We start from the raw sequence: 16,212 nt of genomic DNA on the forward strand, positions 1-16,212 counted from the left end.
GGACTGAGGGCTACTGCAAGCAGATAACCCAAATGTGAGGACAGCAACAGTGAAACACGAAGAACAATATAGTGGGGTACCATCTTCACAATATAGAAGACAGTGGGCAATTAGAGGGCATGCATAACAAAGCTCTGCAAATTTGTGTTTGGAATACTACTCCAGCACAAGCACACAAGTGTACTTTAACACATAGTAATGTTAGTTATGCTACATTCTGTCTTAGAGGTTTAGTACCACCAATATCAACCTTTGCATGCCAATACAAAGACGTGATGTGCTTTGGGGATTAAAGGGTTGCAGTTCTTCATTACAGGAAACAAAACGTAGCATAGCATAACACTACACAGATAACAGCAATGGCAAACACCCAACAGACTGCATACAGGAAGAGATATCCTGTATTCCTTCTCACACAATGACCAAACAAAACTATCTTCGAGAGCAGTGTTGTGTTTTTTTTTTTTTTTTTTTTTTTTTTTTTACTGCTTCATCAAATGCTTTATTTTGTCATCAGTGAGGAGCAGTTGCATAGCTAAGAGAGTGCATCACCATTTGATTAGTCCTTTCCTGCATTTTAGTATTTGCTTTACTGGTTAATTTTTCATACTTTAACATACAGAATGAATGCTGCTGCCAAAGATTCCTCCAACAGCTACATAACCAGTCTACAAACAAGAATATTCAGGGCTGTGAACACATTACTTCTGTTAAACAGTATACTTAAGTCACAAGTTTAAAAAAGGCACAACATGCTGAAGCCTCACCTGTACCACTGAGTTGAGATACTCCGCACAAACTCCAAGTGGCTGAACTAGTGCAGATATTGCCTGAAAAAAAAAAGCCAAATATTAATATGAATTAAAATGTTCAATTTACAACCATATACTGAGAATACTTAAGAAAAACTTCTGTTAAAACTTTTTGGGTTTATTATTTAAATATCAGCTCAAATAATTCCAGTAAATTCCAGCTGATGTGCTATTTACTGAAATGTTTTACAGACAGCTATAAGCATAGTAAATAACACACTACAGTCAGTCATAATCGCGTAACAAAGGAGCTACTGAAGGTTTGTCTTACCAAAAATAGGACGACTGAAGCTGTGATCTTTTTCATCAATGTTGTCAGTAGAAGTTTTATAAATATGTGATGGTTTCAGAGTAGATTATAATTAATCTGGGTATGTGGAGGAGGAACTTCTTTTCTTCCTAATTTTAAATTCAGGAAAGAAAACTGAAATGGGAAGATAGATAGCATTGTTGAAAGTAAACTCATACCATTTTAGGCATAAAAGTTGGTTTAATTCTCAAAGAAAGCCAGACCATGCTGAAAATGAGGTAGGGTTGACTAATTATAAGAGCTTGCAACTCCGTTACCCTTTTGTAGACGTCAGAACAGTCAGTATAACTGTCTTCCACACTAAGAACCTAAGTCAGACAGGTAAGCTGGCTGAAATGGAGCCAGGGTTACCTTCTCTACCACAATATTTAAATCCCAAGAAGGGATCACTGGTTTTCTATGACACCTCTTATGCAAAACCCCATTCAAAAACATTTTAACATGAGAATGCATTGAAAGAGAAGGATCCATGGGCAGACATGATGAAATACCTGATAAATTAATTTTGATGAAAGAAGAAAGATAGTAACACACAGATATTGTAAAGCCAGAGAACTAACTTTGAATATTTGCTGGTTATGTTGTTGTCACCCACTAGAAATCCTTTTCCATTTGCTAATATACGACTTGAGTAGCAGGCTTTCGTCCATTAGCACTTGCTTCAGATCCTCAGTAAATAAGTGCCTAAAGGGAATTATGACCCTATCACCCAGGCAGTGGATTGAAGTTGACTGAGTTTGGGGGTGTATCAATTCAAAACCCCTGATCTTGTGCGAGTATATCCAGTCTGTGAGGAAGTTCATGGTAATTGCCCCTGGTCATTTCCAAAAGAAGGGAGAACCACTGTTGCCTGGGCCAGGAGGGAGTCACCACAGTGATCGGCGGGGATTCCTCCTGAATCTTCAAAAGTACCCTGGATATCAAGAGGAAAGGCACACAGGAATATTCCTGTCCAATGAAAAGAAAAGGCATCAGTCTTCCAGGCCTTCTTGTATAGAGTCCTGGAGCAGAATCTTGCCAGATGACTGTTCAGAGAGGAGGCAAATAGAACTCTCCACTGATGGAACAAATCTTAGAAGACCCCCTGATCTAATTTCCATTTGTGAGGGTCAGCACATGTCCTGCTCAGCTTGTCTGCCACACAGTTTTGCTCTAACTGAATGTAGGATGCCTGTAGAGTGAGATTGTGCTGTGAAGCTGTATCACAAACTAACACTGCTAATCTCAAAGGGCATACAACCTGGCTTCCCCTTGCTTAATGATCACAGGACTGTGGTATTGTCTGTAACAATTTGAAGAGGTCCTGGGACCAAAGATAATTCAAAGTTGAGTGTAGTGATCACAGTGGGCATCTCTCTTATTTATGTGCCTGTCAGGGTCCCACATATCTTGCACTTTTTTTTTTAAATAAGCAACATCTTTATTAAATCATCACTTATGATAGGCAATCATACGTTTATATAAATGAAAACAAACCATATTGACAATCTTAGTTGCAAGCATTTTACATCACAAACCACACTGACAGAATTATAGATGCAAACATTCTACATCACTTGTAATCTACCCAATCATTGTCAGCCACACATTACATAGCTCATTCAAAGCCCGCCTTCTTTTAAACCTCATTTCTCCCTTGCATGTATTGCTCCCGCAATTTCCATGTTTCCTATGTAATTTGCTCCTACCCTTTTCTAAAGATCCCAGTTCTAGCTGTTTTACCTCTATTACTACATTCACTACAGTTGGTTTAGACCGATTTCCACTTTCTAGTAATTGCTTTTTGGCAGCCACAATAATTAGACTCAGCAAGGCCTTACTATGTCTAGGCAATTCTGATTCTGGATCACAGTTCAGAAAAATTATTTCCCTGGTTACACCAATTTGCTCATCCAGTATCTGTTAGAGTAGTCTGCAGGGAATCTTTAAATACTGCCAACTCATTACTCTCCCAGAAAATGTTGCCAATTACCTCTTTCTTCCCCATCACACCTCCAACATTTGTTGTCTACCTGAGGAAAAATTCTCTGGAGTCTACTTGGGGTACAAAAATATCAATGTAAACAATTCCAAGCAGAAATCCTACATCTTTTAGATTTTGTTGCATATTTTGGGAGACAAACATATACCCCCCCCATTTCTTTGCAAATTGCTTATCCATTCTGTTTTCCCAATCCTTTCTGGCCTCCTCTGAATGATTCTTATAGTTATCATGCAATATTTTATACACTACTAATTATTCTTTTTTGATAGCTGCTGTTCTAGATTCTACTAAAAACTTTACCAGTACTGGTCTTTAGTTTAGGACCCCCCCCCCCACATTTCTTTCTCTTTGCCTACACTCTGATAGCAATCCTTGATGGGGAAAGCTATTTCTAGCCTGCAGTCCAAATAAATTCTTGGCATCTTCCCATTCTATTACTTTTCCTTCTCTAATTATTTGCACCCAATGCCTTGGTTCTTTGCCAGTTTTCTCCAATAAATTCCAGCCCGCTCTTGCATATTGTTTGTATCCCTAATTGCAGTCATCCCTATCAGAAGACTCTTCTTGCTCTATTCCTGTGGTGGCTTAGTTCTTAAGAGTACAATCTGCTACCTTATTATATTCTGCATGATTAATGTTATTCTCCTCAAAGATCTGCATCCAAAATCCCAGTCTCTCCTTTCTTGAGCCCAGTTTCATCCTTTTCCACTTTGAATTATAGCATTCTGCTATATATAGGAGCCTTAACTGTGCAGCTCTGAAATACCCCTTCATATTGAGTAATTCCAATCTTCCTTGTTATAATAGAAAAATCAACTTATCCCACTTGTCTCTTGCCATCTTCCCCTCCCAGATAAAATCCTTCAGCTCTTTATTACTTGCTATCCACAACTTCTCCTCGGGTTGATAAAAAATATGCCTGACCTGTGTACAAGATTTAAGGGGCTAAAAAGCATTTTAACTGCTTGTATCTTACTATCCTTATCCACATAACAGCACCTCCAATTTCTCAGTTTATGTATAATCTTCTGTTTAATCTCTTACCACATATCCTTAGCTGCCACACCAGAATCATTTTAATCCATACTGCTAAATACTCATGTTATGTCCTGATAAATATGGATATTTCTGAACCAATGTGTCTGTGGGTACATAATTTACTGTTATTGCTTTTGTTTTAGCTTTAATAACTTCACATCCCAAAAAGATCGGACACCGTCTCAAAATGTTCCACAACACTGTAACGTCCTTTTCGGGTTTTATCAGGTATAAAATAATATCTGCAAATACTGCCAGCTTTTCTTGTCAAACATACAAATTCTGTCCTTGAATTTCTGAGTCCCTTGTTTTCTTTGCCAATGATTCTAAATATAATGCAAATAAAGGGGAAATAGGGCACCACTGCCTGGCTCCTCTGGTCAAGCAGAAATTATGAGAGGAACCCACCCACTTTTAATTTGTACCTCTGATCCCTCATATATCCTTCTAATCAGCCTTACAATTAATGCAAAAGCGTCCACTGCCCTGCTCAAAGTCCCCACTTATTCTGTCAAATGCTATCTCTGCATCAAGACCCACCAACAACAGTGGCATTTTCTTACATTATGCTTCCCTCTGGATGATCAATGTTCTGTCAATGTTGTGAAATGTTTGTCTCCCCTTCACAACTGATCCATATCTATCAATTTTGGCATCATGTTTGCCAGTCTTTTAGCCATTATAGACAAATACTTTATAATTATGGTTTAGTATTGAAATCAGCCTGTATGAAAGCTGGGTTTGATGGATCTTTACCCACTTTAGGTATTACAGTTACCACTGCTTTCAGGATGTTGTTACTTCTCCTCCACTTAAAATACAGTTAAACAAAGCCTTCCAGATCTTCATTAGTTTTTACTCTCCTAGTTTCCAAACTTCTACATCTCTTCCTGGGGAACCTTCCTGTAGATGGGTTATACATCACCATTTTTATCTCATCTATCCTAGCTGTGATTGAGCCTAGTCCACCTCTAACCTTAGCATATGCACTTCTTCCATAAACATTTCAATTTGTACATTTTCTTGACTTCCATATTTCTCTGCTTTACACAGATTTTCATAGAATTTACAAAATATTTCTAATACTTCTACAGATCTCGTTACATTCCTTGTTAGAGGCTCCCTAACCTTGGCAACAGCCCTTTCTACTTTCTTTTGCCTGAGTCATTCTGCTAAAAGTTTTTTGATAATAATAATTCAAGATCACAAAAAATACACTCATGCATACTATCGTGGTAATCCCTTATTTTCTGTTTAGCATTCTTCAGTTGCTCTTCATGTTCTGTGAGATTCCCCCTATTTTGCAACAGTTTAACATTTGCCTGTCCCTCTAAATAATTGCGGTTACTTCTTTAACCATATCTCCTTTTCTTTTATTTCCACCTGTTTTTAAACTCAACTTCAATTTTATCCCACTCCCTTGCTATATTTTCAAAAGAAATTTCTATCTTCGCTAATAGCTCCTGAATAATTTCCACTACCCATTCCTTAAAGTCTTCTCTTTTCAACATATAGGTAGAAAAGTGCCAGTGTCTCATTTTTATTTCATTACCCTGTGCTTTTATTTTAGTTATTGGTGCATGATCTGAAATGGTTATTGGGTGCACATTAAGACCTTCAATTAAATGCACAAGTTCTGTGAAATATAAACTCTGTCTAGCCTAGCCCAGTTTTTGTTTCTTGGGGAATTGTATGTAAATTCATTCTGAACTCCTAGTATCGAGTTAAAATTTTCCATGAAAAATATGTTCATAAATTTCTTAAAAATCTACCACCCTTTGTTAGATTCTCCCATCTGGGCCCCCCCCGACACATCTTTATTGTTGCAAATCAAATTCCAGTCTCCACCAACAAAAAGAAGTTATGTCTTACCATAATGTTCCATCTGTATTGTTGATCTTCGTTCAGTCAATACGCATGGGTATCGGTTCTGACCTCGGAACCGAGCCGGCCATTTTCCAAGCTCGCGTCAGCTTCAACCTCTCGAGCTAAACTCTTACCCACAATCTCCCCGTTACCTCAGATTGAGTTTGCAAGTCAAAGAAGGTAGAGAATACCTCTGGTCAAATAACATAAGAGAACCGGATGGTGAGATCCACTAGAAACCACAGGAGGGGGAAGGAGGGAGGGTCATAATGACTGAACGAGGCTCAACAATACAGATGGAACGTTATGGTAAGACATAACTTCTTTATCTGATATTGTTAATCCTCGTTCATTCCTTACACATGGGACAGAGTCCCCAGCTACCTCTATTCCTGGGAGGCTCTCATGGAAGGACACTCCTGAGCACCATAGAACCGAAAGATGCTCTTCCCCTGGAGGACAAATCCAATTTGTAATGACTGATGAAGGTATGAGGCGTAGCCCAAGTTGCAGCAGCACAGATGTCATGTAAAGAAGCTCTGGCATGGAAGGCAGCAGGAGATGTCACACCGAACTTGTTGAATGAGCTTTCATGGTAGTAGGCAACGAGATATTACGTTGTGTATAAATGAAGGTCACACAGTCCTTCAACCATCTAGCTAATGTGACCTTAGCAACAGCAGATCCTAATCTAGGTCCAGAAAAGGCCAAAAATAGCTGGTCAGATTTACGAAAGGACCTAGTCCTGTTTAAGTAAAAATGGATTTGCCTGTGGATATCTAGGGTATGTAGGCAATATTCTCCTCTGTTTGAATGATTGGGAAGGAAAATTGGCAATTCAATGGTTTGGTTAATGGACATTTCAGAGATCACTTTTGGCAGAAATGATGGATTAGTTCTCAGAGACTCTCTCTCTATGAAAAATCAAGTATGGACTCTTGTTACATAAAGCTTGAAGCTCAGAAATATGTCTGGCAGAAGTAATGGCGACCAAAAACAAGGTTTTCCATGACAAATGCTAGAGGTCGCAAGAGGAGGCTGTAGAACTAATGATAAATCCGATGGTTGAATAGGTTCTCTAAAAGGTGGCTTCAGATGATTCACACCTTTTATGAAGGTCTTGTACAATTTGTGGGACATAAAAGAGGAATCTTGGACACCCTCATGAAAATTAGAAATTGCAGCCAAATGAAGTCGAATGGTAGAGGCCAACAGACACGATTGGAAAACGTCAGCCAGATAGTCCAGTATTATTGACACTGGTGCTGAGAAGGGAGCTTCTTGTTTATCTTTCAGCCAACAGGTAAATCTTTTCCACTTGCTCAAATAAGTAATTCTAGTGGAAGTCTTATGAGATGCAATGAGAATGTCACGCACTGGTAAAGAAAGATCATTCTGCCTGGCAATCAAGGGAATTGGAGTAGCCAAGCTGTGAGCTTCAGGCTGTTCAAGTTGGGATGAATCAGGTTCTGTGGATGTGAGATCAACTCCGGGGTTGGATGGAGAATCCATGGTCGATCTAGTAGGTGAGGCCAAAGGAAGGGGAACCAAATCTGTTGAGGCCAATATGGAGCTAGGAGGATCACCTTGCTCTTCAACCGATGGGCTTTCTTCAGAAACTGGGGAATGAGGGGAAAGGATGGGAATGTGTAAAGAAGACCAGAGAGCCAATAGTGGACTAGATCGTCCCTGGGTGACTGTCCCGGAGGGGGAAATCAGGGCAAAGTAGTTGGTCAGGGATGCAAAGAGGTCGCAGCAAGGACGGCCCCAGCGGTGGAAGATCTCTGCCGCTATCAAGGGATTCAGGGACCACTTGCGAGGTTGAAGAATGCACCTGCTGAGTCTGTCAGCTATCGCGTTGGAACTCCCGAGAATATGTGTTGCTAGAAGAAAACAGTTGACAGCCATTGCCCATTGCCATATCCTCATGGCCTCTTGACAAAGGAGGTAAGATTTGGTTCCACCTTGCTTGTGAATGTACCAGACCACCGCCATGTTGTCTGATTGAATTGCAATTGTCCCAGACGGCAGCAGGGGATGGAATGCTTGCAATGCCAGAAGCACCGCCCTCAGCTTTAGAACATTTATATGCAGATGGGCCTCCAGTTCGGACCAAGTGCCTTGGACTGTCTGTCCCTGATATAGCCTCCCCATCTCATCAGGGAGGCGTCCGTGGTCACTGTGGCCTTGGGTTGCTGGGGGGAAAGAGGGTGAGACCAGTGTGACAGATTGTGTGACATCCACCAATTTAAATCCTGTTTGCACCTGTGGGTTACTAGAAACATGGCTGAAAGAGGATGCAGAAAGGGATACCATTGGGTGAGCAGAAGCCATTCTAGAAGCCTCATGTGAAACCTGACAAGGGGGACAGTGGTGATGGAGGCTGCCATGGAACCCAACAGCTGTAGAACCGAGTGAGCCATGGATTTCTCCCTTGAAAGGATTGGAATCAGTTGTTGCTTTATCCTTAAAATTCTGTGCTCTGGAATGGCAGCTCTGCAGTTCTTTGTGTCCAAGATAACCCCTATGAATTCTTAGAAATGAGATGGGGTGAGATTGGATTTTTGCCAGTTTATGGTTATGCCTAGCCTTTGGGCAGCGAGACGAGAGTATGCCAGGGCTTCTTCCAGTAGATGTCTGGTGGGGGTGGAAATGAGCCAGTCGTCTAGGTATGGAAACACCTGGAATCCTTGAAGTCGCAAGTGAGCTGTGACAACTGCCATGCACTTTGTGAACACTCTGGGGGCTGTAGAGAGTCCGAAGGGCAGTACTCTGAAAGTACAGTTTTGTACCTACCATAAATGTAGATGTTCGAGTGCTAATACAGCTGCAGTAATGGGTTTTCAGCCGTCAGGCGGTCCCTCGGTCGGCCGAATTCCAAAGTCTTGGTCCGGCGTCGGTTGTCGCTGCCACTCTTCTGACGTCAGGAAGGCCAGAGTATATAAGACACAGCCGACGCCATGTTCTTCAGTCTTTCTTGCCCCAGATGTCAGGTGCCCCCAAAAGGAAGGCAATACATAAATAAAGCCTATCTACATATGCATGCAATGCAATGTGATGCAAAAACAGTGTAAGTAAGCAAATAAAACATAGCAGGATAACCCAGTCAAGTGGTATGAAGAGGTTGTTAGGCCCCATGCCTTTACCAAGTGGGGAAGGAGGGATGGAAACCTGTACTGCAGCTGTATTAGCACTCGAACATCTACATTTATGGTAGGTACAAAACTGTACTATGTTCATCGTGCATACAGCTGCAGTAATCACAGATGGGTAGAGTCCCAAAGCTATGCATAGGGTGGTAGGTACTATGAGGAACTGGGTTGAGCCAGAATGCCCTGCAAAACAGCAGTGGCAAAGCCTGCTCTTGTTCTGGAATATAAGGGCAGGTGGTAGTGTTTTGTGAAGGTATGCACAGAACTCCAAGTGGCTGCCTCCAAAATATCCTTAGTAGGCACACCTCTGAGGAAGGCTGTAGAGGTGGCTGTGGCCCTGGTGGAGTGAGATCTGATACCAGTAGGGACAGATTTCCCATGATAGGAGTAACAAAATCGTATGCAGTGGCCAATCCACTTGGAAATGGTCTGTTTGGAAACTGGTTTCCCTTGAGCCCCCTCTGACATAGGACACAAAAAGTTGTTCTGATTTCCTGAAGGACTTTGTTCTGTCCAAATAGTAACGTAGCTGCCTATGGATGTCTAAAGAGTGAAGCAGCCTTTCCCCTTTGTTTTGAGGGTTAGGATAAAAAGTAGGTAGGTGTATGGCTTGGTTTAAGGCTACCCTGGATACCACTTTTGGCATAAAAGATGGATTAGTAAGGAAACCCTATCCTGATGGAAGATGAGGAAGGGCTGCACCGCCATGAGGGCCTGTAGTTCAGAAACCCTCTGAGCTGAAGTGATGGCCAGAAGGAAAGCTGTTTTCCAGGACAAATATTGCAGATCTGTTGAGGCAGCAGGTTCAAAGGGAGGCAATGTTAATTTTTCTAGTATGTAATTAAGGTCCCAGGCTGGTATTGGTTGCTTCCTTAGAGGTCTTATATTCTTAGCCCCTCTGAGGAACTGCCGTAAGAGTGGGTGAGAGAATAAAGGAGGATCCGTGTTGAATTCTGCAGAAATGGCTGAGGCATGTATTTTAATGGAAGAAAATGCAAGTCCACTGTTCAGCAGTTCTAGGTACTGTAAAACCTGAGGCAAGTTCAATTTTCTAGGGTCCTGGCCTCTTTTCTCATTCCAACAGCAAAACCGCTTCCATTTCATGGAGTAAGCTTTTCTAGTAGATGGTCTTCTGGCCTCCAAAATGACATCCTGCACCTCCTTGGAGAGTAGGGTCTGTTGTGGTGTTAAGGAATTTTCCATGCAGCGAGGTTGAGTGTTTTCAGCTGACTGTGAAGGGTTTTGTAGCTGTTCTGAGTCAGCAGAAGAGGTGTTAGAGGCAGGGACCAGGGAGGAGTATGTGTTAGGCTCCTCAGGAGTGGATACCAGTGTTGCCTTGGCCAATCTGGAGCAATCAGTATCATCCTTGGTTTGTCTGTTCTTGCTTTCAAAAGCACCTTGGGCAGAAGAGGCAGAGGTGGGAATGCATAAACTGTCCATGCTGTCCAACTGAATGAAAGGGCGTCCACTTTCCAGGCCTTTGGATGGAAGGTCCTTGAACAAAACTTTTGCAATTGATGGTTAAGTGGGAGGCAAAAAGATCTATGTCTGGCCTCCCCCACGCTTGTATTATCTCCGTAAACACCTGAGGATGTAACTTCCATCCGTATGGATCTGTCATATTCCTGCTTAGAGTGTCTGCCAGTGTGTTTTCCAGTCCTGGCAAGTACTGTGCTTGAAGTTCGATTTGTCTTTCCAGAGCCAAGTTCCAAAGAGTCATGGCTAGTCTGCACAAGGGGTATGAATGTGTTCCTCCTTGTTTGTTTATGTACCACATTACTGTGGTGTTGTCTGTTCTTATCAGTAATTGTCCTGGATGCAGGAAGTCCTTGAAATCTGTAATTGCATTTATCACTGCTAGCATTTCTTTTTGATTGATGTGAAGGTGCTTTTCCTTTTGGGACCATCTGCCCTGAATGCACCTGTCCTTCATGTCCCCCCCCCCCAGGCGTAATCTGAGGCGTCTGTGGTTATGACTTGTTTTGCTTGAGGCTTGCAGAATGGAAGGCCTGTGTTTACTTGACATGCTTGTGCCCACCATAGAAATTCCTTTTGCAGACATGGAATTATTGGTATAATTGCTTCCAAACTGTGACTGTGTTGAGACCATAGATTTTTTAGGTACCATTGAGGTTTCCTCATATGCAGCTTTGCACATGGGATTAGAAGAATGCAAGATGCCATGAATCCCAGAGCCTGCAGGATTTTCCTTGCAGTAAGCCTGGTACTTTTTGCTAGTGTTTTGAAGTACTGAGATAGTTGCCCTTGTTTTTCTGGCGTAAGATATGCCATCTGGGTGTTTGTGCCCAAGCGGGCACCCAGGAAGGTTATTTTCTGAGATGGTGTTAGCCTTGATTTCTCCTTGTTGATGGTGTATCCCAGAGAAAGCAGTAACCGTGTCACATATGCCAGATGCTCCAGTAGTATGTGTTTGCTGTCCGCTTGGATCAGGCAGTCGTCCAGATAAGGGTAAATATGTATCCCTTGAAGTCTGCAATAGGCAATCACTGATGCCAGGCACTTTGTGAATACTCTGGGCGCAGTAGATAAGCCAAAGGGCAATGCAGAGAATTGATAGTGGATTGAACCTGCAAGAAATCTGAGGTATCTTCTGCAGCTTTGTCTGATTGGGACATGCAGGTATGCCTCCTTGAGGTCCAATGTTACCAGCCAAAACTCCTTGCCCAGCATGGGAAGAAGTTGCTGTAATGTGAGCATCTTGAATTTTGGTACGAGTAGAAATGTGTTTAGGATGGATAAGTCCAGAATGGGTCTCCAGTCGGTTCCTTTCTTGGTACCAGAAAGAGTCTTGAATAAAAACCTTGACCTTGTTGGTGCGTAGGTACCTTTTGTATAGCTCTCATGTTTAGGAGCTTTGAAATTTGCAGTTGTGCCTCTGCCCTTTGATTTTGTGGCAGGTTTGGCATGCCTCTCATTTTTGGAAGAGTGTGAAACTGAAATTTGTAGCCTCTGTTTATAATATCCAGTATCCATTTGTCTGTTGTGACAATATGCCAATTGCTTGCAAATAATGCTAGTTTTCCTCCCAAAGGTGCTGCCAGCTGAGACTTGCTTGGCATGGAAATGAGGGAGTCATTGGGTTTGCTTCCTGTATTGTTGTGCACTGTCTTCACCACCTCTTGGTGCTGGAGATTGCCATTGTCTGCCTCTATATGATCCTTGTGATTGCCCTCTGCCCCTTGCGCCTGTATCTACCTCTTTGGGGCTTGTCAGTGGCTGGAAAGGACCAGTTTTTGAAGGCCAGTTCCTGCTAAAAGCGTGGTGGCTGGACCTGTAAGAAAGCTTTAACAGTTTGCATAGATTTGGCTTTTCTTCCATTTTCGTAGTATATCCTCAGCATTAGAACCAAAAAGTACATCCTTTTGTAAAGGAGCATCAAGAAGTTTAGCTTTCACATGATCAGGCAAATTTTGTTCCCTAAGCCAGGCATGTCTGAATGACTGATCCTGTAGCAGCCGCTCTACTGGAGGCCTCTAGGGCATCATAGCCACATTGTAAGGTGTGTTTACCCACTTGCTCCGCACTATGCATCATATCCTGTAACTCTTTTAAATCTGGTTGTTCAGGTTGAGACATTTTGTTTTTTAATTGTGATAACAGGAACTGTTGATATTTAATCATATGAAACTGGCAGTTTAAGGCCCTCATGGCTAGGGTGGCCGAGGTATATACCTTCTTACCCCACCTTTCTAGAGATCTAGATTCCCTTGCTGCAGGAAGTGGATTCTTGGCCGTGGAGGCCTTTAATCCCTTAGGGCCTTGTGAAATGGTTTCAGGGTCAGCATTATGGCCTTTGTAGAGAAATTGGTGAGAACTGGGTACTCTGTAATATCTATCAGGCTTTACTGGTGCAGGAGGCAGAGAATCCGGGTTAAGACAAGCCTCCGAGTAGACATCATCCAGTACCTCCAAAACAGGGGGTATAGCCAGAGGTCTGTGCTGAGGTAACCAAAGAAATTCCCTAAGTCTTTTCTTAGAATCTGAAAAGTCTTGGCCTTCCCAATGGAAGTGTTCCCTCAAGGTGTGCAAGGTTTCCGCAAAGGAAAAATCCTCAGGGGGGGATACAGAAGGAATGGACTGTTCTGCATCCGTTCCTCTGCATCAGAATGTTCTGATAAAATGGATCCCTGATCAGAAGAGGGGGATTCTTCCTCCACTCTGGGTCTCTTGTCAGGAGGGGGCTGAGAACCTCTGATAAGAGTTATTAGATCCTCAGCCATTTTAAGCATCTGTTTCTTAGGCATGGGTCCAGGAGATGGGCCTTGTGTAGCAGGCCTAGTGTGATGCCTGGCTGCTTTGGATTTAGTAAAGGCCTTAATAGAAAAAGAAGATGAAGGCCTAAATACACAATGGGTGGAGGTGGACCTGTCCACATCAGTAGGCTCGACATAAGCCGGGCTTCGTTGTAGTCTGGGAAAGGGCCGAGGACCCAGCGGTCTCAGGTACAGAAGACACTGCCAAAGGAGTGTCGGTAGTCAGGGACTGCAAAGGCGTCGCTGAGAACCGGACCACGTGTAGCCTGTTTCGGCGTGGTGTCGGCGGAGACCGCGGCCTCGCATGTCGGTCCTTTTCCTTGCGTTTTGGATAAAAGGTAGTCGGAGTGTCCGGCGACATTTTATAGTCAAAAGCTTTTCCAAAATAGTGTTGGCGAACTCCCGACGCTTGATATCGTTTATTGAAAGTAGCGCCAGCGACAGCCCGAGACGTCGTGGTCTGGACCCAAACAAGGTATGCACAGGGAATGGAAATCCTTTTGCGGTATTTGCTTCCCACAAGAAATACAATTATCAACTTTTTCTGACATCGGTCTGAGGCAAGAAAAGTTTCAACGGGTACTTAGCTTTAATGAAGACTTGGTTCCAAATATTTTCGTAATTCAGGAGCTGGCCGACCGGCACTTGCGAACTGCTTCTGCTTCGGGCACCGCGAGGCAAAAAAGACTGAAGAACATGGCGTCGGCTGTGTCTTATATACTCTGGCCTTCCTGACATCAGAAGAGTAAGTGACGACAACCGATGCCGGACCAAGACTTTGGAATTCGGCCGACCGAGGGACCGCCTGACGGCTGAAAACCCATCTGTGATTACTGCAGCTGTATGCACGATGAACATCTGGTAGTGACTGGCTCCCGCACGGAAGCGCAGAAATCTTCTTGATGGCCTGTCCACTTTTATGTGGTAGTACACATCTTGAAGATCTATCGAGCACATCCAATCGTCTTTTTCCAAAAGCGGGAGGATAGACTGTATTGACACCATCCGGAATTTTTGTACTCTCACAAACGTGTTCAATACACTGAGATCCAAAATTGGTCTCCAGTCCCCAGTTTTCTTTGGCACCAAAAATAGTCTTGAGTAGAATACGGATCCCATCTGGTCTGGAGGGACCATTTGGATGACTCTCTTTCTTAGCAGCTTTTCTATCTCTAATGCTGCTTCTTCCCTTTGACTAGGTGGAACGTCGGGAAGGCTTTTTGAAGGACAGGACAAAGATCGAAGGGGATATGATAACCTCTGGTTATAATCCTTTGTACCCAAGAATCGGTGGTGATGGTTAGACAGGCAGAAGGGTACAAGGAGAAACGTCCCCTAACCACCTCCAGAGGAAAGGAGTTGGGCCGCTCTTCAGAAGCACTGGTAGGATTGGCCAGGGAAAGGATTCCTGGAACCCTGGTTACGTGGACCCCCTCTGCCCCAAAAGGAGAGTCTTCCCTGTGAGTTTCCCCCTCTGTCTCTAGGGGTGAACTGTGTGCGTCACGGAAAGGACCCTGAGATTTCTTGAACCGTATCTTCCCACTCTTTTGGTTTCAGGAGAAAGCACGTTGAGGGGAAGAATAACGGACACCTACGGCAGAAAGGGTCTTACCGTCCTGTTCACATCTGGCCAGTGTGCTTTTACCTTTGGGTCCAAACAACTAGGAGGCCTCAATGGGAGCATTAAGAAAGGAAGCCTTAAAGGGTTCCACGAAGTTGCTCAAGCACATCCAGGCGTGTCGTCTCAAGACCGCAGCTGAACGCGCTGCTCTAGCTGCTCCTTCTGATGCACGAGATATCAATCGCATAGAGGAGTTAGATATTGACTCAATGGTGGCCAGCTGAGAGGCCACTTTGTCACAGACCTCATCAGACACTGCACCAGCCAAGGTTTCAGACAGCTCAGAAATCAGATCCCTTTGAAGCCTGGTAAAGTGTGCCATATAATTCAGGGACCTGATAGTAAAGGTCGCTGATGCAAAGGTGCGCTTCCCTATCCTGTCCAGGGCCCGGGACTCTGTTAGGTGGATGGACAGTCTGGCTTTCTTCTTCTGACAGATCCTTTTTTCTTGCGGCCGCCACCACCAAAGCATGCACAGGAAGACCTTTTGACCAGTGGGGATCCGTAGCAAGAAGGGACAAAATCTTATCTGGCCTCCAAGGAATAGCTTCTATGGTGTCAGGACCCTTCCAAGCATGCTGCACAATAAGCCGGACAAGCTCATCGGCAGGTGGAGTAACCCAGGAGGTAGAGGGCCAGGCGCGAAAGGCCTGCAGGAACACAGATTCCTCAGAGGTCAGATTAGAGGACTGCCAGTCACCTCTCTGTTTCAGGATTTCGAGGATATCACCAAAGGATACCTTAGAGGGTGACTGAGGGGATTCTTCCCCCTCATCAAAATCTGTGTCTTCAGTGAGGGACTCCTCTGTGGAGTCCATGTGCTTCCTCTTACACAAACTTTTCTGGTAGACTTCCTCAGCGGGAGAAGCTGGGGAAGACTGCAGAAAATGTGTTTTCTGTGGGAATATGTCCTGAGGCCCTTGCACCCGGTGTCTGCTCGGTGCGACTTGTGAAACCAGTGTACCAGAGGAGGGCGGAGGGATAGACAGTCCAGTATCGCCAGCAGCAGCGAAAGCCTTCTCCATCAGTTGGAAGGCTGGTCCAGCTGAAGAAGAGTGAATGTCTAGGACAGGGGTCACCCCTCCCCCTAAGTGGCTCAGCCTGCTGACCCAGAGTCCCTGGATGGCTGTGGAGCAGCAAACTATGCGTGTCACA

General features: G+C 43.7%; 1 protein-coding gene across 1 annotated transcript in view; it reads right to left on the bottom strand.

Annotated features, from left to right (window-relative positions):
- The window catches only part of USP24 (ubiquitin specific peptidase 24), a 4,679,666-nt gene that overhangs the window by 4,065,846 nt on the left and 597,608 nt on the right, over positions 1-16,212 (bottom strand). Inside the window, exon 8 of the mRNA XM_044085508.1 lies at positions 768-830. Within this exon, the coding sequence (XP_043941443.1) occupies positions 768-830 (63 nt within the window). The remainder of the gene's footprint in view (positions 1-767; positions 831-16,212) is intronic.

This window comes from Protopterus annectens, chromosome 10.part0 (assembly GCF_019279795.1).
Source record: "Protopterus annectens isolate FY-2018-M chromosome 10.part0, PAN1.0, whole genome shotgun sequence".
In the NCBI taxonomy this organism is placed as follows: domain Eukaryota; kingdom Metazoa; phylum Chordata; order Ceratodontiformes; family Protopteridae; genus Protopterus; species Protopterus annectens.